The sequence below is a fragment of the Pelodiscus sinensis genome, chromosome 7, assembly GCF_052426305.1.
Source record: "Pelodiscus sinensis isolate ZL-2025 chromosome 7, ASM5242630v1, whole genome shotgun sequence".
Classification (NCBI taxonomy): domain Eukaryota; kingdom Metazoa; phylum Chordata; order Testudines; family Trionychidae; genus Pelodiscus; species Pelodiscus sinensis.
Window position 1 is genome coordinate 630,794 of NC_143058.1, and position 24,004 is coordinate 654,797.

Genomic DNA, 24,004 nt, shown 5'->3' on the forward strand with positions numbered 1-24,004 from the left:
TGCGCCAGCGACTCGGAGCCCAGCTGCAGGGCTGGCAAAGGGGCCGTGGGTGAGCCAGCTCTCTCCCGCCCGTGTGCGCCTGCCCCACCCTGTGGCTGAAGGCCGCACAGGGCAGTGCTGCGGCCTGGGCCAGGCTGTGCCCCAGTTCTCCTGGGCGGAGTCAGGAAATGGAGCTGGTCGAGCTCTGGTTGGGGGCTGAGGGAGGCCTTTGCACACTAACCAGCACAGCCTGGGATTCGCTTCCTGGCCGGGGCAGTAACTGCCAGCGACCTTCAAGTTCACTAAAGGTCCCTAATTGCCCAGTGTGGACTTGCTTCAGCGGTGCCCTGTCGCTGGCTAGCCTGCGTCCTGGCCGGCCCTCTGAGCATGGCCCCCCGCTGTGGAGTCACTCTGACTGGGGAGGGCAGGGGGCAGCTTTCCTGGACCAGCGTAGGCTGCTGAGACCAGCTTTCGAGCACGAGAGGTGGCCTTGTCCCAGGATTGTAGAGACCAGTAGGATTCAATCCTGCTTCATCGACTGTCCAGACAGTCCCCCTGGGCTTGCCAAGTCTGGACAGTCTGTGCTGGCCTCCGGCCCCTCATCCCCTGTATACGCCTCCCAGCAGGGCGGACTCACCGGCCCTTCTCCGCACGTCTCGGCGGCATTGCGTGGGGAGCAGCGTCTCAGCCTGGGCTGCTCTCAGTGCTGCTTGTGCCTCCAGACTCGTGCTTCTGCCCGGGGTCCTGCCCATGTGCCTGGAGCACCCTGCCAAACCCTGGGAGCACAAAGCTCCAGGCCCACTGCCCCTGACGGGCCTCTGAGCCCCTGGCTGCTTTTCCTTCAGGACCTGGAGCGAGTCTTCCCTGTCCTCACGCTCTACTTCGGCTACATCCGCAAGGACCGTCGGAAGCGCAGCTATGTGGTGCTGGACGATCACCCGGAACGCTGTGTGCAGGTGAGGGGGCCCTCCGCATGCTGAGTGGCAGGGGCTGAGCCTGGCTCTGTTCTGGGTCTGCCTGAATGTGACACCCCTAGCCCAGCTCGAGAGGAGTCTGCTGCAGCCTTAGCTAAGGCCATGTGACCTGTGGCTCCAGAGATGCCAGGTTTGGTCCTGCCTCCCCGTGCCCAGGCTCGGTTGGCATGGTGGGTGAGTGTGTAGGTGCACGGATGTCCCAGGCTCCCGAGGGCCTTGGAGCCTGCAGCATCTGCTAGGCCCGGCTGCTGAAAAGCCATGGGAGGCTGCTGAGGACCCACTAATGGCTTGTGCAGGACCCCCAGGGGTGTGAAGTGACAGGTTTGATTTCCAAGTTGGGCTGATCATGCCACTGGTGCCTGGCTGCCTTCTGGGGCTCCCCATCACCCTGCCTGGCCAGGCCAGGAGCTCTGGTCTCCCCCAGGGTTACGGCCCCCCATCCACAGAGCAACACTGCCACTGAACCAGCTCGGCTCCAGGAGGGCCCAGCCCCCAGACAAATCCATCTGACTCATGTGAGTTTGGCAGTGAGAGCTTGTACGCTCAGGAGTGGCTTGAGGCCGGCTGTGGCAGCTGGCGCCCCAGGGGCACGGTGCAGTCAGTGCCCCTGCCTGCACGGCCGCCAATGGCTGTGATGTCGTCATCGGGCGGGCGCCCGGGCTGGTGCCACAACCATATAAACCAAAGTGATACAATAACAAAGAAGGAACGCATTGAAATTGACTCTAATTATCTCCCCGTTACAAAGAGAGCACCCCAATTATCTCCCCGTTACAAAGAGAGCACCCCAATTATCTCCCTGTTACAAAGAGAGCACCCCAATTATCTCCCCCGTTACAAAGAGAGCACCCCAATTATCACCCCATGTCATTACCTCAGACACTAACCTTCCCCCCACCCCCATTCTGTTCTAGAACTTGATTTGTCAATTTCACACTCATTCGTTCTTTTTTCATTGTATTCTTTGGTATCTATGGCCAGGCCAATTCTCTTCCAGAATGTGATCTGAGGAAGCGGGTCTGGCCCATGAATGCTCATCACCTATTAAACCATCTTGTTAGTCTTTAAAGTGCTGCCTAGTTTCTTCTCCTTTTGTTTTAGCGAGATCAGACAAACACGGCTACCTCTCGATTACTATTCCTCCTTCCTTGTCTCTCCTTGCCCCTTGCCCCCACCTTCTTCTAGTAACTTACTTGTTTATAATCAGTTCACTTTCTTCACTGTATTCCTCGGTTATAGAACGGTCATACCCATTCAGTTTCAGAATGTGATCTGAAGTGGGTCTGGCCCACGAAAGCTCATCACCTATTAAACCATCTTGTTAGTCTTTCAAGTGCTACATAGCTCTGTCTTTTGTTTTAGCTAGACCAGACTAACACAACTGCATCTCTATCACTAATTTACTAAGGCCTTATTCAGCTCTAATTTGATCCTTTTAAATTTGCAAATGAATCACAGCTTGGGGGTAGGGAATGGTTCTTTCTGCAGTTTAGTTTTGAAGGTTCCCCCCTGGTATTTACGCCTCCCCATCAGCTGCTGGGAGAAAGCCATACCCCCTACCCACACCTAACTGGCCCTGCACCTGATAAGGAACTCTTTCCATACGCTTCCCCGCCCCCGCCCCCATTCCTACTCCATGCATCTGAGTGGTTTACACCCAGGGAAGCACATGCCCCAATAAATCTGAGCCTTTAAGGGACTCCTGGTTGTTTTTGCAGTTACAGACTAACAGGGCAACCCTCTGAGACTTGTCAAGTGGAAAGTGACAATTGGCTGACTGCAGATCCCAGCTGGGGGCAGGAATTTCTGTATGTGAAGCTAGAACTAGGAAGTGAGTGTGGCGGTTTCCATTCTAAATGTGCTAGTGAGGGCCATTAGGGATATGTGGGTATCTTCATGACCTGGTAGCCCAAAGGGTGGCTGGTCCCCCAGACAGCCCTTTGTGGATCTAGCAATAGAGATGCCGCCGTGTTAGTCTGGTGTAGCTGAAACAAAAGCCAGGGCTAGGCAGCACTTTAAAGACTAACAAGCTGGTTTATTAGGTGATGAGCTTCCGTGGGCCAGACCCATTTCAGATCACATTCTGGAATTGGAGGTGGTGGCAAGTAGGACCCCTGCTGGAGGCCCAGGAAGTGCGTGGGCACCCATCTCCCTGTGCAGCCTGGATCTTGGGTGGTGGCTGACAGAGCGTCCGTTGACGGTGGCTCAGAGAACCCCTGGCTGGCCTGTCCCCGGTGGGAATCCTGCCGCCTGTGCTGCTGAGGGGCCAGGCAAAGGCTGGAGCCAGCTCTGCTTGCAAAGAGCCCAGCAGCAGCTCCTACTGTCTTGGGGCGTGCGTAGCCCGGACTGCTGGGGCAGGAGCCAGAGGCATTCCAGCCACGCAGCCGTGGGGCAGAGGTGACTCTCTCCAGACCAGGATGAGGGGCAGGAGCCAGAGGCATTCCAGCCACACAGCCGTGGGGCAGAGGCGACTCTCTCCAGACCAGTATGAGGGGCAGGAGCCAGAGGCATTCCAGCCACGCAGCCGTGGGGCAGAGGTGACTCTCTCCAGACCAGGATGAGGGGCAGGAGCCAGAGGCATTCCAGCCATGCAGCTGTGGGGCAGGGGCGACTCTCTCCAGACCAGGATGAGGGGCAGGAGCCAGAGGCATTCCAGCCACGCAGCCGTGGGGCAGGGGCGACTCTCTCCAGACCAGGATGAGGGGCAGGAGCCAGAGGCATTCCAGCCATGCAGCTGTGGGGCAGAGGTGACTCTCTCCAGACCAGTATGAGGGGCAGGAGCCAGAGGCATTCCAGCCACGCAGCCGTGGGGCAGGGGCGACTCTCTCCAGACCAGGACGAGGGGCAGGAGCCCGGTTGGGTGGTACTTGTGGGGGCAGCCTGACTGTCGGGGGACCCAACGTCCCGCCGTCGTGCTGCTGAGGCCCTGGGGCAGCTGTCTCTGCTCATCCCTCCCCAGCCAGGCGGAGTGCTTGGGCAGAGTCTCGGCCTGTGGCTGGCTGGCTCCCACGGCCCGGCTCACAGCCCGCCAGGTGTCGCTCAGACTGGCAGCCCTCACCATCTCCCTGTTGCCACTTTCAGTGTGTGCTGCGAGTGCTGGCCCCTGCCCTGGAGGAGAATGGCCGAAATCAGGGGCTGGCGGAGGCTGCGAAGCTGCAGTGCCTGAAATGCCAGCAGGAGTTTGGCCAGCCCCTTGCACCCTGGCAGCAGAGCCCATCTCCGGCAGCGGCGGACGGTGGCGAAGGCATCGAGGCCCTGGCTCAGGCCAGGCGAGGTACGGTGCCAGGCTAGGGAGCATGAGCCGTGTGGTCCTTGCCTGTGCCCTGGGGCACTTGGCTAACAGAGCATGCTCGGGTGGGAGTCTGCCTTGTCCTGCTGCAGGAACCGAGCAGCTGCTCTGTCAAACGGCTCTCGCGCAGGGCCTCGCTGGGCTGCTGGAGGATGGAGCCAGCCCAGGACTGCCTGCGGATCAGGGTTGCGGTGCCACGGTCCTCAGGAGCCGGTTCTCCAGTCTGGCAGAGCAGGGACTCAGCAGGCAGCCTGGGCTGGGCGGGATCTTCCTCCTTTTCCTTTACTCGGGTCTGCAGACCTGACGCTCCCTCCCTCCTCTACTGCCCCGGCAGAGGCTGCTGCTCCTGGCGAGCCGGTGGTCTGCCCCAGCTGCTCCAGTGACCACGTTGTTGTCCTGCCCTGCGAGCGGCACTCCAGCACCCCGCTGCCCTCCGAGCGCCTTGCGGAGCCGGGGAGTCTGGAGGCGGCGTCCGTCCTGGGCAGCCAGAGCGGGCAGTTCTACATTGGCGGGGAGGACGATGGCTCAGAGACAGAGCCCCGGGCCCAGGAGCTCAGCGGTGACCACGGCAGCACTGTCCAGTCCAGCTCCGACGGGGACGGCAGGCAGAAGGAGCCAGGCCTGAAGAGCTGTTACTCGTCCCTCAGCCGGACAGACACCAGCGCGGGGAGCCTGATGGGCAGCTACCACTACGGCGCATCCCGGGGGCCCACGCCCAGCTCGGAGCCTGAGGAGACCTGGAACCTCAGTCCCCGTGAGTCACGCGCATGGTCCTGTGTGCAGCCCAGGCCTTCGGCTCAGCTGGCAGGAGAACCGGGACCGAGCGCGAGGGGAACGGGCCCTTGCTGCAGACGAGGCTGATGCCTCCAGGGCCTGGGGATCTCGGTGCTAGTGCTTCGCAGAGCCCAGGCCCCATCCTGCAGATGGCAAACTGAGTCCGGGGGCTGGTGGCCAATGCTGCACCCATTGGCTTGTTGGTCATGAGGGGCAGCAGCCTCTCCTGGTGGCAGAGGGAGGTCTCTAACCGGCTCCCCCAGTGGGGCGGGGGTGGCTTGCGTGGCTGTGATGGTGTCGGGGACCCCGACCCTGCACCCCACCCGCAGCAAGATGTGACTCCACCAGCCAGTGGAACGGGGGTTTATTGCTTCTCAGAGATGCAGCCCGGCCCGGGCGTGATGTGGACACAAGAATCGGGGCAGGCAGCCTTAGACCCCTTGGGGTGCAGGCCCCTGAACCCCCTGTACTGGACTTAGTCTGTTCTCTTCATGACTGCCCCCCTCCCAGCCACGGGTCGCTCACTCCCCCAGACAGCCCCCCCTTGTTCAAACCCCTTCCCCTGGCCAGGGGAGAAGCTGCTAAGCATGGCCTAAGTGCCCCCCTCAGGGACCCCCCTGCTGGGTGCGCACACAGTCTCTGCAGAGCAGCAACCGGCCAGTAGGGGGCACCCCCAGCCCAACACGGCAACCGGGCACTGCCCAGCCAGCGTGGGCCCAGGGCCACCGAGTGGACAGCCCCCCCCCACACACACGTCACAGTAGTACCGGTGCGGGGGTGCACCATGGTGATCTCCGGGGTGCCTACTGTGGCAGCAGGCCTCCCAAGCCTGGAGTCCCGGCCTGCGCCAGGCCCAGCTGTGGGATTGCGAGGGGAGCCTGCGTGTGGCACAGCCCCGTGTCGGACTCCCCCTCCCTGTGCTACAGGGGCCCTGGGGGGCTGCGCGACCCTTAGCTGGGATGCAGGCTCAGGGCAGTGTGCCCAGACTGGCTTGCCTGAACTAGCCTCTTGCTAGTCACTCAGCCCGGGGCTACGCCCTGGGACCCCACGTTGGGGGCCCGCGTCTGAGTGAGGCTCCTGGCCAGCTTCCTTCTGCGTCTCTTGCAGCCTCGGCAGCTGTTCTCCGCCTCTCGTGCCAGGCTAGTTCTCTGAATCTGGCTAGGGCCTCTGCCTTGGGGACCCTTCGGCAGCGCTCCACAGTGCGGCTGCCGCATGTGAGGGAGGCCAGGCCGGCGCCGGCGGCTGGGGTAGCAAAGCGACTTGGGCTGGCTCTGAGGGGGCTGGTGGCCGTCAGTCCAGCAGTGGTGCCAACACCAGGGCAGGGTGAAAAGGGCTTAGCCCGGGGAGTGCGCCCCTGCAGAGGGAGGATGTGCCCTACTGAAGGAACAGGCTTCCCTGTGGGCAGGGACCGCAGGCTGGAGGGGTGCTGTGGCCAAGAGCCCTGGGCTGGATGGGACCCACCAGACCGGCTTCCCCTGGGGGCACCTGCCAAGGACTCGAGCGCTGGGGCCTGGCAGAGGGCTCGCTCACCTGCCTGGTGTGCTCTCCGCAGCCATAAACGGCCCCCTGGCCACATGGGACTTCCGCTCCGTGGACCATCGCCTCCGGCTCTACCTGGACATGGAGGTGCTGGAGGAGAACATGGAGGAATTCCAGTGCTTCCTCAAGGTGAGGGCTACCAGACTGGGCCGGCAGCTCCAGCTGGGTGGCTCCCTGCTGCCCAGTGCCAGGCGGTGCTTAGCCCACTCTGTGCTCTTCCAGGTGGCCATGGTGAAGTTTGGGCGCTGTGGGGAGTTCCTTTCGCTCCTGGTGGCCTCAGATCTCCGGGTGCACATTCTGGAAGTCACTGGGGAGATCAGGTGAGCAGTGCCGGGCAGGCCCGCTGGAGAGAGGTAACCGGGAGTCCCTGGGGCCGGCGCTGTGCGACACTCACGTGATCTGGAGAAAGGGGTGAACAGAGGGGTGGCAAAACTTGCAAATGCTCCAAAACTGCTCAGTGGGTCCCAGCAGATTGAAGAGCTGCAGACGGCCCTCGCAGAGCGGGGTGACTGGGAGCCCCAGGAGCAGACGGGTCGGTGCTAGCGGCGGAGTAAAGCGCCCCCTGCTGGGTGGGGAAATGGTGGCTGAGACTAGCTGCCACTTGGTGTCACTGTGGAGAGTTCTCTGAACAGCCACTCCCTGGCCACTGCGCCAGACCAGCAATCAGTGTTGGGAATGAGTAGCTGGGGAGTAAGACAGGACACCCTACTGCCCCGTGGAGCCATGGTGCGCCGTGTGGCGGTGTGTGCCGGCGGGCTGCCCCAGCGCACGAGGCCTGTTGGGGATCAGTAGCTGGGGGGTAAGACAGGACACCCTACTGCCCCGTGGAGCCATGGTGCGCCGTGTGGCGGTGTGTGCCGGCGGGCTGCCCCAGCGCACGAGGCCTGTTGGGGATCAGTAGCTGGGGGGTAAGACAGGACACCCTACTGCCCCGTGGAGCCATGGTGCGCCGTGTGGCGGTGTGTGCCGGCGGGCTGCCCCAGCGCACGAGGCCTGTTGGGGATCAGTAGCTGGGGGGGTAAGACAGGACACCCTACTGCCCCGTGGAGCCATGGTGCGCCGTGTGGCGGTGTGTGCCGGCGGGCTGCCCCAGCGCACGAGGCCTGTTGGGGATCAGTAGCGGGGGGGTAAGACAGGACACCCTACTGCCCCGTGGAGCCATGGTGCGCCGTGTGGCGGTGTGTGCCGGCGGGCTGCCCCAGCGCACGAGGCCTGTTGGGGATCAGTAGCTGGGGGGTAAGACAGGACACCCTACTGCCCCGTGGAGCCATGGTGCGCCGTGTGGCGGTGTGTGCCGGCGGGCTGCCCCAGCGCACGAGGCCTGTTGGGGATCAGTAGCTGGGGGGTAAGACAGGACACCCTACTGCCCCGTGGAGCCATGGTGCGCCGTGTGGCGGTGTGTGCCGGCGGGCTGCCCCAGCGCACGAGGCCTGTTGGAAAAGTACGGCAAGGCAGCGGCACTGGGGGCGTGAGGAGAGGCTGATGAGGCGGACGTGCCAGCTTGGGAAAGATGGTGAAGGGGGTTATGGCAGAGAATCAGGTCTGCTTCTCGTAACGCAAGGACTAGGGGTCCCGTAGAAACAAGCAGGTGTCTGCTTCACGTGCTGTGCTGCCGGCTTGCGCGAGTCTCAGCCAGCGGGTGTTGTGAAGGCCAGGACTGCCGGGGTCAGGCCAGGGCCCGCTCTGCTCATGGGGGGCAGAGCTGGTGTCAGAAGGTGGGAATAGGCAAATGGGATGGCTCACCTGATGTTGGCCACTGCGGGGAGCCCTGTACGGATGCGGGGTTGTCTGTACCTGCTGTGGGGTCTGCGGCTTGGCGGGGGTCTGGTGGCCGGCAGACGGGGTGTGGGGCAGGTGACTCCTGCTCTGCGGGGAGCCCTGCCCGGATGCGGGGTGGTGTCTGTACCCGCTGTGGGGTCTGCAGCTTGGCGGGGCTCTGGTTGCCGGCAGACGGGGCGTGGGGCAGGTGACTCCTGCTCTGCGGGGAGCCCTGCCCGGATGCGGGGTTGTGTCTGTACCTGCTGTGGGGTCTGCGGCTTGGCGGGGCTCTGGTTGCCGGCAGACGGGGTGTGGGGCAGGTGACTCCTGCTCGGCGGGGAGCCCTGCCCGGATGCGGGGTTGTGTCTGTACCCGCTGTGGGGTCTGCGGCTTGGCGGGGCTCTGGCGGCCGGCAGACGGGGCGTGGGGCAGGTGACTCCTGCTCTGCGGGGAGCCCTGCCGGGATGCGGGGTGGTGTCTGTACCTGCTGTGGGCTCTGGTTGCCGGCAGACGGGGCGTGGGGCAGGTGACTCCTGCTCGGCGGGGAGCCCTGCCCGGATGCGGGGTTGTGTCTGTACCCGCTGTGGGGTCTGCGGCTTGGCGGGGCTCTGGTGGCCGGCAGACGGGGCGTGGGGCAGGTGACTCCTGCTCGGCGGGGAGCCCTGCCGGGATGCGGGGTTGTGTCTGTACCCGCTGTGGGCTCTGGCGGCCGGCAGACGGGGCGTGGGGCAGGTGACTCCTGCTCGGCGGGGAGCCCTGCCCGGATGCGGGGTTGTGTCTGTACCCGCTGTGGGCTCTGGCGGCCTGCAGACGGGGCGTGGGGCAGGTGACTCCTGCTCTGCGGGGAGCCCTGCCGGGATGCGGGGTTGTGTCTGTACCCGCTGTGGGCTCTGGCGGCCGGCAGACGGGGCGTGGGGCAGGTGGCCGCTGCTCTGCTGCAGTGTGGCTGTTCCCGGGTCCTTGCTGTGCTGTGGCTCGTTCCGAGGGCAGCTGGCGGTGCTCCAGTCGCTCAGGCTCTGCTGGTATAGGCCTGCCTAGGAGCCGGGGGGGCTGCAGCCTGTTCTGGAGAACTGTGCTCTGCTCAGGGGGCAGCCCGCGGACTGGCTGAAGAAAAGCGACTGCCACGACCTGTCTGATCTCTGCTACCTGGAGATGGGGCTGGGCCGCCAGAGCCTGCGCATGGAGTTCGAAAACCCCACGGCCTCCTACAACCTGCTCATCCGCAACCAGAGCCGCTGTGACCAGTTTGCACAGTGCTTGACAGGTAGGAGTTGGGGGCTTTGCCTGTTGTCCCTCGGGCAGGGAATCCACCACCGGCCTGGCCACGGGCTGCCCGGCCGGGGGTGCTGGAAAACCCTTCCCTGCTGAGAACAGGTCGAACGTGGCCCCCCGAGCAGGCCTGTGCTCTGGAGACCTGCCTGCTGGGTAACAGTCCTGGCTGCTCCTGCCTAGGTCTCCTGCAAGAGCTGCCAGGCAAGCACAGGAGCCGAGTGAAGGAAATCCGCATGGTGGAGATGAACCCCCAGCACCAGCTGTGGTAAGAGCAGCCCTTGGGGCATGCAGTGAAGTTCCCAGCCTGCTGCCCGTAATGCAGGGGTGTGGGCCACTTGCTGCACGTGCCTGCCCAAGGCCCTGGCCCCACAGGAGCACAGGGGTCATGGAGGGGGGAGGGTGACTGAGCCAGGCACGGAGTGCTGGGCTGGGGTGGACAGGAGAAGGTGAGAGGGATCTGGGCAGGGGCTTGGATCTGAGCTGTGAAGGCAGCAGGGACCTGGGCCAGGCTGGGCGCTGTGGGCCGGAGGGCAGGGTGTGGTGGCAAGGGAGCGGCCCTGGAGCAATGGGAGTGGGCGCTGCAAGTCGCTGCTTCTCCTGCCAGGCCTCTGCTGGACAAGGGCCCGTGTCCCGGGGCTGCCGACGGCGCGCCCGCCCGCTGCTTCTATCTGCTGGCGTATTTGATCCAAGGTACGGGGGCTGGTCCCGGGCTGTGGGGGGTGCACGCCTGGGGGGCGGCTCGGGCTGGCAGTGCAGCAGGGCTCCGGCGGAGCGGAGGTGGGGGCGGGGGCAGCTCTGCGACTGAGGGCCAGGGCTGGGGCTGTACCCGAGGGGTGGCCTGCTTCGGGGGGGCACAGCAGCCCCGTGAGGCTGCAGTCGCGTCTCTGGCTTAGTGCAGAGCAGCCGGCGCTGCTCGGTTAGCTGCTGCCGGGCTCCCGGGGCCGGTAGAGCCAGCCCGGTGCAGCATGGTCCTGTGCAGGGGTGGCTGGAGTCCGCCCGTCCTGGCCGGCACCTGGCTCAGTGCAGGGCAGGGAGACGCAGGGATCAAAGCTTGGGCCAGGCCCTCAGCAGGGCAGCTGCACAGAGCCCTGCCCCCTCCCCCAGCCATGGCCTCCTGTGGGGGGGCTGGGCCTGGGGGCCAGTGCCAGGGCCTGGGTAAGGTGAGCCCAGTCGTCCCCTTCCCCTGCAGGTGCCTCTGCCTTCCCTGTGACTCTGCTGGGCACCGGCACTGCCCTGGTGCTGCTGGAGGAGAACCACCAATGGCAGCGGGCCCCGCTCCTGGCGAAGGCAGCTGGGCAGGGGGCCCCGCCCGAGCGCGGGCTCCAGCTGAAGGAGAAGCAGCCCATCAGCAGCATCAGCAGCATCGTCACGTACCGCTTCTCTCCCTGCGATGCCAAGCTGCTCTTCTACGACGAGGTGCTGGGCTGGGTCCCCCGCCACGGCCACGTGCGGCCTGGCGCCCCGCCTGGCCACGGCCACGTGCGGCCTGGCGCCCCGCCTGGCCACGGCCACGTGCGGCCTGGCGCCCCGCCTGGCCACGGCCACGTGCGGCCTGGCGCCTACGAGCAGCACACGGGCTCCTCGGGGCAAAGGCCACACGCTGTGTGTTGGGGATAGAGAAGCCGTTGGCATCTGCTTTATGAACACCCCCGTCCTGCAGATGGACATAGTGACCAGTCCATGGCGGCCAGGCCAGGCTGCCCGAGGGAGGAGTCGGGTTCCTCCAAGGCTCGGCTTGCAGGGCTGAACCCAGAGTCCCGTGGCCAGAGCTTCCCCTTGGTCTGTGGATGTTGCAGTGTCATGCGCCCGCCCTGCGGAGCTGCTAGTCTGTTTCTGGGCGCCGCCCAGCCGCATCTCCACTCTGTGGGGTCTCTTCCTTAATGCTGCTCATTCAGTGCAGCCTCAGCACACGGTGCGCGTTTCCGCCCCCCCCGCGCACCACACGGTGCGCGTTTCCGCCCCCCCCCGCGCACCACACGGTGCGCGTTTCCGCCCCCCCCGCGCACCACACGGTGCGCGTTTCCGCCCCCCCCGCGCACCACACGGTGCGCGTTTCCGCCCCCCCCGCGCACCACACGGTGCGCGTTTCCTCCGCCCCCCCGCGCACCACACGGTGCGCGTTTCCTCCGCCCCCCCCGCGCACCACACGGTGCGCGTTTCCTCCGCCCCCCCCGCGCACCACACGGTGCGCGTTTCTTCCTCCGCCCCCCCGCGCACCACACGGTGCGCGTTTCCTCCTCCGCCCCCCCCGCGCACCACACGGTGCGCGTTTCCTCCTCCGCCCCCCCCGCGCACCACACGGTGCGCGTTTCCTCCTCCGCCCCCCCCGCGCACCACACGGTGCGCGTTTCCTCCTCCGCCCCCCCCGCGCACCACACGGTGCGCGTTTCCTCCTCCGCCCCCCCCCGCGCACCACACGGTGCGCGTTTCCTCCTCCGCCCCCCCCCGCGCACCACACGGTGCGCGTTTCCTCCTCCGCCCCCCCCGCGCACCACACGGTGCGCGTTTCCTCCTCCGCCCCCCCCCGCGCACCACACGGTGCGCGTTTCCTCCTCCGCCCCCCCCGCGCACCACACGGTGCGCGTTTCCTCCTCCGCCCCCCCCGCGCACCACACGGTGCGCGTTTCCTCCTCCCCCCCCCCGCGCACCACACGGTGCGCGTTTCCTCCTCCGCCCCCCCCCGCGCACCACACGGTGCGCGTTTCCTCCTCCGCCCCCCCCCGCGCACCACACGGTGCGCGTTTCCTCCTCCGCCCCCCCCCGCGCACCACACGGTGCGCGTTTCTTCCTCCGCCCCCCCGCGCACCACACCGTGCGCGTTTCCTCCTCCGCCCCCCCGCGCACCACACCGTGCGTGTTTCCTCCCCCCCCCCCGCGCACCACACCGTGCGCGTTTCCTCCTCCTCCTCCCCCCCCGCGCACCACACCGTGCGCGTTTCCTCCTCCTCCTCGCCAACGTTCCCACTTGCTCACCTGGGCGGCTGTGCTGGGCCCCTCCCCCCCCCCCCCCCCACACACCACACCGTGCGCGTTTCCTCCTCCTCGCCAACGTTCCCACTTGCTCACCTGGGCGGCTGTGCTGGGCCCCTCCCCCCCCACACACACCACACCGTGCGCGTTTCCTCCTCCTCGCCAACGTTCCCACTTGCTCACCTGGGCGGCTGTGCGCCCCCCCCCCCCACACACACACACCACACGGTGCAGTTTCAGACCAGACCAGACACAACTTAGTGTGTGAGGCTAACAGGGAGCAAGGCCTGCCAGCGCGTTACCTCAGCGGGGAGACCGAGAAGGCGAGTCATTAGACATGGGCCCATTACACAGACTGTCTTACAACCCACCTTGGCTACAAGGCCTCCAGCTGGGGGCTCAGGCTAGGAAGGAAGCTGGGGGGTGGGAGGGAGAGGGGGCTCTGTTTGGGGAGGAGCTCAGGCCTGGGGGCTGGTGTTGGGGAGGGGCTCTGGACTGAGGGAGGGGTACAGGCTCTGGACTGGGGGAGGGGTTTGAGGAGGGGTACAGGCTCTGGACTGGGGGAGGGGTTGGAGGAGGGGTTCAGGCTCTGGACTGGGGGATCTTTGGGGGGGCCAGGGAGCTGCTTTGGGCTTACGGGGTGGGACGGTGGCAGCTCCAAGGCAGGCTCCCTGTCCTGGGGCCCGGTGAGTCGGGCTGGGGGGGCGAGGCCCAGCTCTTGCTGACCGGGAGCCAGTGCGCTCCCTCTGCCCGTGAGCCAGGGCTGCTGACGGCAGCTTCCTCCTAGCCCCAGGTGGCCACGGCCACAGTGGGGCCTCTCCCCGCTGCAGCAGATTCGGGCCTCGGGGCCAGGCACCTCTCCCCACTGCAGCCCTGATTCCCTGTGCGGGGCTTCGAGCCCCCTCCCCCTCTGCCTCCTGGCTCCAGCAGCCTCTGCCTGCCCCTCCACCCCCTGCTCTGGCAGCCTGCCCCCCCTTCCCCTGCCCACTCTGGCAGCCTCTGCCGTGGCTGGCAGCTTGTGGTGAGGCTGCCGTGTGGGGCCGGCATGGCAGGGGGCCAGCCTGTGCCCAGGCCTCGGGGCTGAGCCCGGGGCCCACTCACTGCAGCAGCTCTGAGCACTGATCTGAGCCTGGCCCGTCATGACCTCCCTCCTCCTGTGCAGGTGCTGAAGGTGGAGAGCCCGTGGCACATCCACACGGCGTGCCCCGAGCTGCTGGCCCAGCTGGTGGAGTGGATCCGTGGCCCCTGGGAGGAGATGTTCTCCATCGACCTGCGGAGGATGGTGCAGGAGTTCCTGGAGTGAGCCAGGCAGCAGGGAGAAGGGACCTGGCCGACCGCTCCCACCTGCTCCCCTCTTCTGGGCCTGTGCTGGTGGGGAACAAGGAGCACTGAGGATCTGGCTGCTGCCCTGCCGGGGCTGGCTCTGGGGGGCAGGGCGCGTGGTGCTGACACAGCTGTGCCCCGGCGATTTGACGGACTCACTCAAAGGAGTAGTGACCCTGCCACGGTCACTTCCTAGTTATCCCTGGGGTCCCGGGCCACTGGGAGCCCAGCGGGTTGGGGCTGGAGTCCAAGCCTGCTTGGCCCGGCCCCGGGCGGCATGTGGGGCCCCCTTCCATAGGCGGGTGCCATCTGCCACTTGCGGGACTTGGCGCAGCCTGTATTTATTTGTCTGGCCCTGGGGCCTCCCTGAAGTCTCCTGCCCTGAGGGGCCGGGCAGAGTTCCCAGGCCTGCGTCCCTTCGGGGGCAGGGAGGCTCTTGAACAGGGCAGTTTTACTGTTTTCTAGTCTAATAAAAGCTTCTATTTATTGAGTTGTGTCTCCTGCATGTTGCAGCCTTTGCCGCTCCATGGCCCGGCCCTCTGCGCCCTGCAGAGCCCTGGCCCTGATCTCAGCCACTGGCTACAGCTTCTGTATCTGGGCCAGGCGCTCTGCGCCTAGGGGTGCCGGGTGTGCGCTTTTGAACCAGGCAGTCTGGTATTTGAGCTTTCTGTCCGGGAAACAAATGGAGAAAATACTGGCCAGAGACATGTCGAGGCTTTATCATGAGTGTCGGTGCGTAGGGGTGTTCTGCCTGGCTGCTCGACACCCTCACGCTGCGTGTACGCAGCTACACAGAGAGGAGGGGTGGGGTGGAATCCCTGGGGCTGACTTGCACAAGCGTGCCCCCCCCCCCCGCCCCCGGGACCATGCGTGGGACGGGCAGCATCCTGGGATCTGCGTGTGCCTGGGCAAGTCTGCTCCCTGCCCGCCGGCCCCCCCGCCAGCCCTGCTCCCCCGACCCCCTCCTGGCCAGCATGCTTCTCGTGGGCTGGTTCTCCTCTTCCCCCCGGATCTCCCCTGACCCTGTCCCGGCCTGCCCTGATCTGAGAGCGAGTGTCTGGTATTTTTTAAGCCATCTGGTAACCCTGTCTGAGCCCTGCAGCCCCCTGGCTTCAGGTGTCCGTGGCTGGCTGCAGCGTTTGGTGTCAGGGTGGGCTCCATCCGCAGTACTTGACGGAGGCCGTGGGGCGCCGGGGCGCTGCAGAGGGTGGCCGGGGGCTCAGCAGCGCTCTCCCTAGGGCGGTGCTGTCCCCCTCGGGCAGGTGTCCCAGCAGGGATCTTGCTTCTCGAGCCGCAGCCCCCCCCCTCCGCCCCCAGCAAGCAGGAGGGGCGTCCTTTGAGCCAGCCAGGGCCCAGTCTGAGCTGTTGCTTTGTGCCTCTGAAAACTGTCACTGCCGCGCTGCAGGACGGGAGAGGCCAGCTGGGCCCTGCCAGTGTCTGATCTGCTCCTGGGCCTGGGCCTGGGCTCCCCTCAGCCACAGGACAGCAGCCCCCGGCCGGCGGGAGAAGTGGTTTCTCTGCCGCACTGGGAACTTGAGAGCGGGGCTGCTGTCCAGTGGCACTGAGGGGGGCAGAGGCCCAGGCCTTGGGCCTTCCTCCCTGGGCTGGCAGCCTCCCCACCGGAGGTACCTGCTCGCTGTGGGGCGCAGCTCGGCTCTTCCCAGGGTCCTGTGCGAACCCCTCGCCAAGCCACGGGAGAATCAATGGAGCCAGAGCCCCAGCCTGGTGCCTGCGAGCCTTTCTCGGCTGGTGCTTCCTGGGGCAGCTCCTCCCCCACCACTGCCCAGGCCTCAGGGCAAGCCCCCTCCTACTACGCCAGTGCGGTGAGGGACCAGCTGCTGCCCTGGCCAGGCCCCTCGTCCCAGGGCACCTCCAAGTGCGGGGGCCGGTGCCCTGAGGGGCTTTGGCCCCGCTCAACGAGCCCAGCCGGGGGAGGGCTCCTTGGTCCATGGTGCAGGCACGTGCTGCCTGGGGCCCGGCACTCGCTCTGGGCACGCCGGGAGGCATTGCGGGCAGTACTTGGGCGGAGGTGCCGCTCTCCCCTGGAAGCCGGAGTGACGACTCACCAGGCTGCCTGGGGGGGCTGCTGCCTGGAGGCCCTGCAGCCAGAGGCTTGGGCTGAGCCCCACCTGGCAGCCATGGGGGTAGGTTGGGAGTCCTCCCTCCAGCCACAGCAGGGAAACCTGATCCCTGGTGGGCAGCAGTGAACTGGGGGGGGCTGAGGCACTTAGGGTGCAAAGGCATCGTGGCCCCGGCTGCTCCCCAGGCCCCTTCCAGGCCCAGGACCTGCTCCCCAGCCCTTGGGCTCCCCGGCTGCGCACTGCAAGAGGGAGAGCTGCCTCTCCGGCCCTGCCCGCCTCCCCATGCAGGAGCAGGGCAAGGCCAGCCAGGAACTGCAGCTGCAGGGATCCTGCCCCTGGGCCCCACGGGCCGCTCTCCGTATGGGAGACTGTCCTTGTCGTAGGACGGCTGGGAGGGGCTCCCAAAACATGGGCCCCAGGGCGGCCACCCTGACTCCTGTGGCCAGGCCGGCTCTGAGCAGACGCTGGGCCCGGGGCTGCACCGTCCCCTGGCTTTGGCCTGTGCTTTAGCTGAACAGCGACCCAGCGGGGGCTGCCTGCGCTGTGCACCCAGGCAGGGCGGGGGAAGGTTGCAGGGCCCACGCCTGGGCTGAACGGGAAACCTGGCAGGAGCCCCGCAGCCCGCACCCCCCGGTCGGCCGTGTCCCAGGGTCTGGGGCTCAGCTGCGGCGGCTGGAGCCCGGGGGCCACGCGGCGCCTGGGGGGGGCGGGCGAGATCCAGCGCTAAGGATTGGCTGCCCCTGGCCCCCCTTCCACCCACTCGCAGTCACTGACCCAGAACAAAGTACAAACTCGCTCTGCTCCTGGGGCCCTACTAGAGTGGGCACCACCTAGATCAGTGGGGGGCAGCCGGTGGCCCCTGCTGCCCCTCCCCCCCACACTGGAGCACCGCAGCCCCCCTTCCTGCTCCTGGCGCTTCCGGAGGTGCCGCCAATCAGCCGTGCAATTGGCGTGTTGGGGGGACAGGCATTGGCCGTGGGGCACAGTGGGCTGCTGTGGCCCACAGCGGAGAAGGAGACCAGGCAGGCGGCTCCCCCTCCATCCCAGGCCTAGACCAAGCAGTTTCTCGCCCCACTGCAGGCCCCAGGGCACCGATTTCACCCTGGAAATCCGGCCAGCCCCCTCCCTGGAGCCTTAGAGCAGCCTGGTCCCAGCATGCCCCACCTGGCAGCCCTGGGGGCTAGGTTGGGAGTCCTGCCCCACTGCTTGCAGGGCTGGCCCAGGGATGCATTTGGGCTCACCTGGCTCCGGCTGTGGGGACCACGTCCGATCACTGCCGACCAGGGTGCCAGCCTCCCGCCCGCGTGCTTCGACCGTTGGGCTTGCCCGGCTCCGGCTGCGGGTACCACGTCCGATCACTGCCGACCAGGGTGCCAGCCTCCCGCCCGCGTGCTTCGACCGTCGGGCTCGGCCGGCTCCGGGTACCACGTCCGATCACTGCCAACCAGGGTGCCAGCCTCCCGCCCGCGTGCTTCGACCGTCGGGCTCGGCCGGCTCCGGGTACCATGTCCGATCACTGCCGACCAGGGTGCCAGCCTCCCGCCCGCGTGCTTCGACCGTTGGGCTCGCCCGGCTGCGGGTACCACGTCCGATCACTGCCAACCAGGGTGCCAGCCTCCCGCCCGCGTGCTTCGACCGTTGGGCTCGCCCGGCTCCGGCTGCGGGTACCACGTCCGATCACAGCCGACCAGGGCGCCAGCCTCCCGCCCCCGTGCTTCGACCGTTGGGGCTCGCCCGGCTCCGGCTGCGGGTACCACGTCCGATCACTGCCGACCAGGGTGCCAGCCTCCCGCCCGCGTGCTTCGACCGTTGGGCTCGGCCGGCTCCGGCTGCGGGTACCACGTCCGATCACAGCCGACCAGGGCGCCAGCCTCCCGCCCGCGTGCTTCGACCGTTGGGGCTCGCCCGGCTCCGGCTGCGGGTACCACGTCTGATCACTGCCGACCAGGGCGCCAGCCTCGCGCCAGCGTGCTTCGACCGTTGGGGCTCGCCCGGCTCCGGCTGCGGGTACCACGTCCAATCACTGCCGACCAGGGCGCCAGCCTCCCGCCCGTGTGCTTCGACCGTTGGGGCTCGGCCGGCTTCGGCTGCGGGTACCACGTCCGATCACTGCCGACCAGGGCGCCAGCCTCCCGCCCGCGTGCTTCGACCGTTGGGGCTCGCCCGGCTTCGGCTGCGGGTACCACGTCCGATCACTGCCGACCAGGGTGCCAGCCTCCCGCCCGCGTGCTTCGACCGTTGGGCTCGGCCGGCTTCGGCTGCGGGTACCACGTCCAATCACTGCCGACCAGGGCGCCAGCCTCCCCGCCCGCGTGCTTCGACCGTTGGGCTCGGCCGGCTTCGGCTGCGGGTACCACGTCCAATCACTGCCGACCAGGGTGCCAGCCTCCCGCCCGCGTGCTTCGACCGTTGGGCTCGGCCGGCTCCGGCTGCGGGTACCACGTCCGATCACTGCCGACCAGGGTGCCAGCCTCCTGCCCGCGTGCTTCGACCGTTGGGCTCGGCCGGCTCCGGCTGCAGGTACCACGTCCGATCACTGCCGACCAGGGTGCCAGCCTCCCGCCCGCGTGCTTCGACCGTTGGGGCTCGCCCGGCTCCGGCTGCGGGTACCACGTCCGATCACTGCCGACCAGGGTGCCAGCCTCCCGCCCGCGTGCTTCGACCGTTGGGGCTCGCCCGGCTCCGGCTGCGGGTACCACGTCCGATCACTGCCAACCAGGGTGCCAGCCTCCCGCCCGCGTGCTTCGAGTGTTGGGCTTGCCCGGCTCCGGCTGCGGGTACCACGTCCGATCACTGCCGACCAGGGTGCCAGCCTCCCGCCCGCGTGCTTCGACCGTTGGGCTTGCCCGGCTCTGGCTGCGGGTACCACGTCCGATCACTGCCGACCAGGGTGCCAGCCTCCCGCCCACGTGCCGATGACCTTTGTGGTGGAGCGTCGGGGAGCCCCTGGCCCTGCACCCCTATCCACAGCCAGACGTGACTCCCAGGAGAGGAGAAGGTTTTACTTCTTCCCGGAGACACTGCCCGGCATAGGAGCGGTGTTAACAGCCACGGAGAGCAGACAGCCTTATCCTCCTTGGGGGAAGGTTTCATGGGCCCCGAGCCCCCTTTCCTGCTCTGTCTGCCCTCCTCATCCTGCCCAGCTGAGCCTGACCCAACTCCCAGCTCTACCCCCCGGCCCCGCCCATCTTCTTTTGTCCTCCCCCTGGCTGCTCAGGCTGGGCCCAGGGGTAGGGGCCAATGCTCATGCGGGTGAGTCATGGGAATCGCACAGCCCAGCCAGATGGGAACTTGTGGTTACGAAGCAGGCAGCCCCCGCTAGGGCACAGCCCGGAACGGGTTTGCTGCTTACGCCTGTCTTGGGCCCCCGAGCAGCATGACGCAAGTGCCCCACGGCCCAGCTGCTGGAATCGAGGAGAGGGCCCGGAGCCTCGCTCCTTTTCTCCCCGGGAAGCCCGGGCCGCTACTGACCTCTGGGCCGCGCCAAGCAGGCTGGGGCTGCTTCTCGGGAGGGCCCTGTCTCTGGGCGCCAGGGCAGGCCACCTGGACGTGTGCTGGGGGAGCGAGGCTCCATACGCTGAATATTAAAGGGTGCCCTGACCCTGCACCCCCTCCCCGCTGGCCAGGACTGCCTGCCCCCCCCCAGCCCCTCAGCCTGCCCGCTGCACGGCCGGCTCTGCCCAGTGACTCGGGCGGGGCTGCCAGATGCTGTGGGCCTGTCCGCCTGACACGGCCTCCCCACGCTGCTCGCCCACAACAGGACGCGTGGTGGCGGAGCTGCGGTCACAGGAACCATGGCAACTCCAAACACACACCGAGCCCCCGGCACCGCAGCCACCGATACGCCCCACGCGCTCAGCCCTCTGACCCGCACATCCTCCCAGCGCAGAGACGCCCTCGCGTCCTTCATCCCCCGCACACGTACCCCCTGCCCTGCACGGCCGGCGACCCTGACCCACAGAGACCCATGGGGCCTAGCACCCCTCCCCACCACACACACGTACCCCTGCCCTGCAGGCCGGCGACCCTGACCCACAGAGACCCATGGGGCCTAGCACCCCTCCCCACCACACACACGTACCCCCTGCCCTGCACGGCCGGCGTGCCTGACCCACAGAGACCCATGGGGCCTAGCACCCCTCCCCACCACACACACGTACCCCCAGCCCTGCACGGCCGGCGTGCCTGACCCACAGAGACCCATGGGGCCTAGCACCCCTCCTCACCACACACACGTACCCCCTGCCCTGCACGGCCGGCGTGCCTGACCCACAGAGACCCATGGGGCCTAGCACCCCTCCCCACCACACACACGTACCCCCAGCCCTGCAGGCCGGCGACCCTGACCCACAGAGACCCACCGAGCCTAGCACCCCTCCCCACCACACACACGTACCCCCTGCCCTGCACGGCCGGCGTGCCTGACCCACAGAGACCCACCGAGCCTAGCACCCCTCCCCACCACACACACGTACCCCCAGCCCTGCACGGCCGGCGTGCCTGACCCACAGAGACCCATGGGGCCTAGCACCCCTCCCCACCACACACACGTACCCCCAGCCCTGCACGGCCGGCGTGCCTGACCCACAGAGACCCATGGGGCCTAGCACCCCTCCCCACCACACACACGTACCCCCTGCCCTGCACGGCCGGCGTGCTTGACCCACAGAGACCCATGGGGCCTAGCACCCCTCCCCACCACACACACGTACCCCCAGCCCTGCAGGCCGGCAACCCTGACCCACAGAGACCCATGGGGCCTAGCACCCCTCCCCACCACACACACGTACCCCCTGCCCTGCAGGCCGGCAACCCTGACCCACAGAGACCCATGGGGCCTAGCACCCCTCCCCACCACACACACGTACCCCCAGCCCTGCACGGCCAGCGTGCCTGACCCACAGAGACCCATGGGGCCTAGCACCCCCTCCCCACCACACACACGTACCCCCTGCCCTGCACGGCCGGCGTGCCTGACCCACAGAGACCCATGGGGCCTAGCACCCCTCCCCACCACACACACGTACCCCCTGCCCTGCACGGCCGGCGACCCTGACCCACAGAGACCCACCGAGCCTAGCACCCCTCCCCACCACACACGCGTACCCCCTGCCCTGCACGGCCGGCGTGCCTGACCCACAGAGACCCATGGGGCCTAGCACCCCCTCCCCACCACACACACGTACCCCCTGCCCTGCACGGCCGGCGTGCCTGACCCACAGAGACCCAAGGGGCCTAGCACCCCTCCCCACCACACACACGTACCCCCTGCCCTGCACAGCCGGCGTGCCTGACCCACAGAGACCCATGGGGCCTAGCACCCCTCCCCACCACACACACGTACCCCCAGCCCTGCACGGCCGGCGTGCCTGACCCACAGAGACCCACCGAGCCTAGCACCCCTCCCCACCACACACACGTACCCCCAGCCCTGCACGGCCGGCGACCCTGACCCACAGAGACCCACCGAGCCTAGCACCCCTCCCCACCACACACACGTACCCCCTGCCCTGCACGGCCGGCGTGCCTGACCCACAGAGACCCATGGGGCCTAGCACCCCTCCCCACCACACACACGTACCCCCAGCCCTGCACGGCCGGCGTGCCTGACCCACAGAGACCCATGGGGCCTAGCACCCCCTCCCCACCACACACACGTACCCCCAGCCCTGCACGGCCAGCGTGCCTGACCCACAGAGACCCATGGGGCCTAGCACCCCTCCCCACCACACACACGTACCCCCAGCCCTGCAGGCCGGCGACCCTGACCCACAGAGACCCATGGGGCCTAGCACCCCTCCCCACCACACACACGTACCCCCTGCCCTGCACGGCCGGCGTGCCTGACCCACAGAGACCCATGGGGCCTAGCACCCCTCCCCACCACACACACGTACCCCCAGCCCTGCATGGCCGGCGTGCCTGACCCACAGAGACCCATGGGGCCTAGCACCCCTCCCCACCACACACACGTACCCCCAGCCCTGCACGGCCGGCGTGCCTGACCCACAGAGACCCATGGGGCCTAGCACCCCCTCCCCACCACACACACGTACCCCCAGCCCTGCAGGCCGGCAACCCTGACCCACAGAGACCCACCGAGCCTAGCACCCCTCCCCACCACACACACGTACCCCCAGCCCTGCACGGCCGGCGTGCCTGACCCACAGAGACCCATGGGGCCTAGCACCCCCTCCCCACCACACACACGTACCCCCAGCCCTGCACGGCCGGCGTGCCTGACCCACAGAGACCCATGGGGCCTAGCACCCCTCCCCACCACACACACGTACCCCCTGCCCTGCACGGCCGGCGTGCCTGACCCACAGAGACCCATGGGGCCTAGCACCCCTCCCCACCACACACACGTACCCCCTGCCCTGCACGGCCGGCGTGCCTGACCCACAGAGACCCATGGGGCCTAGCACCCCTCCCCACCACACACACGTACCCCCAGCCCTGCAGGCCGGCGACCCTGACCCACAGAGACCCATGGGGCCTAGCACCCCTCCCCACCACACACACGTACCCCCAGCCCTGCACGGCCGGCGTGCCTGACCCACAGAGACCCATGGGGCCTAGCACCCCCTCCCCACCACACAGACGTACCCCCAGCCCTGCAGGCCGGCGTGCCTGACCCACAGAGACCCATGGGGCCTAGCACCCCTCCCCACCACACACACGTACCCCCAGCCCTGCACGGCCAGCGTGCCTGACCCACAGAGACCCATGGGGCCTAGCACCCCTCCCCACCACACACACGTACCCCCAGCCCTGCACGGCCGGCGACCCTGACCCACAGAGACCCATGGGGCCTAGCACCCCTCCCCCACCACACACACGTACCCCCTGCCCTGCACCGCCGGCGTGCCTGACCCACAGAGACCCATGGGGCCTAGCACCCCCTCCCCACCACACACACGTACCCCCTACCCTGCACGGCCGGCGTGCCTGACCCACAGAGACCCATGGGGCCTAGCACCCCTCCTCACCACACACACGTACCCCCTGCCCTGCAGGCCGGCGTGCCTGACCCACAGAGACCCATGGGGCCTAGCACCCCCTCCCCACCACACACACGTACCCCCAGCCCTGCAGGCCGGCGTGCCTGACCCACAGAGACCCATGGGGCCTAGCACCCCTCCCCACCACACACACGTACCCCCTGCCCTGCATGGCCGGCGTGCCTGACCCACAGAGACCCATGGGGCCTAGCACCCCCTCCCCACCACACACACGTACCCCCAGCCCTGCACGGCCAGCGTGCCTGACCCACAGAGACCCATGGGGCCTAGCACCCCCTCCCCACCACACACACGTACCCCCAGCCCTGCACGGCCAGCGTGCCTGACCCACAGAGACCCATGGGGCCTAGCACCCCTCCCCACCACACACACGTACCCCCAGCCCTGCAGGCCAGCGTGCCTGACCCACAGAGACCCATGGGGCCTAGCACCCCTCCCCACCACACACACGTACCCCCAGCCCTGCACGGCCGGCGTGCCTGACCCACAGAGACCCATGGGGCCTAGCACCCCTCCCCACCACACACACGTACCCCCAGCCCTGCACGGCCGGCGTGCCTGACCCACAGAGACCCATGGGGCCTAGCACCCCTCCCCACCACACACACGTACCCCCAGCCCTGCACGGCCGGCGTGCCTGACCCATAGAGACCCACCGGGCCTAGCACCCCTCCCCACCACACACACGTACCCCCTGCCCTGCACGGCCGGCGTGCCTGACCCACAGAGACCCATGGAGCCTAGCACCCCCCCACACACACGTACCCCCAGCCCTGCAGGCCGGCGTGCCTGACCCACAGAGACCCATGGGGCCTAGCACCCCTCCCCACCACACACACGTACCCCCAGCCCTGCACGGCCGGCGTGCCTGACCCACAGAGACCCATGGAGCCTAGCACCCCTCCCCACCACACACACGTACCCCCAGCCCTGCAGGCCGGCGACCCTGACCCACAGAGACCCATGGAGCCTAGCACCCCCCCACACACACGTACCCCCAGCCCTGCACGGCCGGCGTGC

The 24,004-nt window shown here is 67.5% G+C and overlaps 1 protein-coding gene across 8 annotated transcripts in view; it reads left to right on the forward strand.

Moving 5' to 3' along the window:
- Positions 1-14,368, forward strand: part of STK11IP (serine/threonine kinase 11 interacting protein) — a 30,529-nt gene extending 16,161 nt beyond the window's left edge. For all 8 annotated transcript variants that reach the window (XM_089779570.1, XM_089779571.1, XM_089779569.1 and 5 more), the window contains 10 exons: positions 825-935; positions 4,035-4,227; positions 4,577-4,996; positions 6,569-6,684; positions 6,778-6,875; positions 9,399-9,577; positions 9,766-9,850; positions 10,190-10,275; positions 10,775-11,001; positions 13,718-14,368. In XM_089779570.1, coding sequence (XP_089635696.1) covers positions 825-935; positions 4,035-4,227; positions 4,577-4,996; positions 6,569-6,684; positions 6,778-6,875; positions 9,399-9,577; positions 9,766-9,850; positions 10,190-10,275; positions 10,775-11,001; positions 13,718-13,858 — 1,656 coding nt within the window. In that variant the 3' untranslated portion in view covers positions 13,859-14,368. The remainder of the gene's footprint in view (positions 1-824; positions 936-4,034; positions 4,228-4,576; positions 4,997-6,568; positions 6,685-6,777; positions 6,876-9,398; positions 9,578-9,765; positions 9,851-10,189; positions 10,276-10,774; positions 11,002-13,717) is intronic.
- The last annotated feature ends 9,636 nt before the right edge of the window (positions 14,369-24,004 follow it).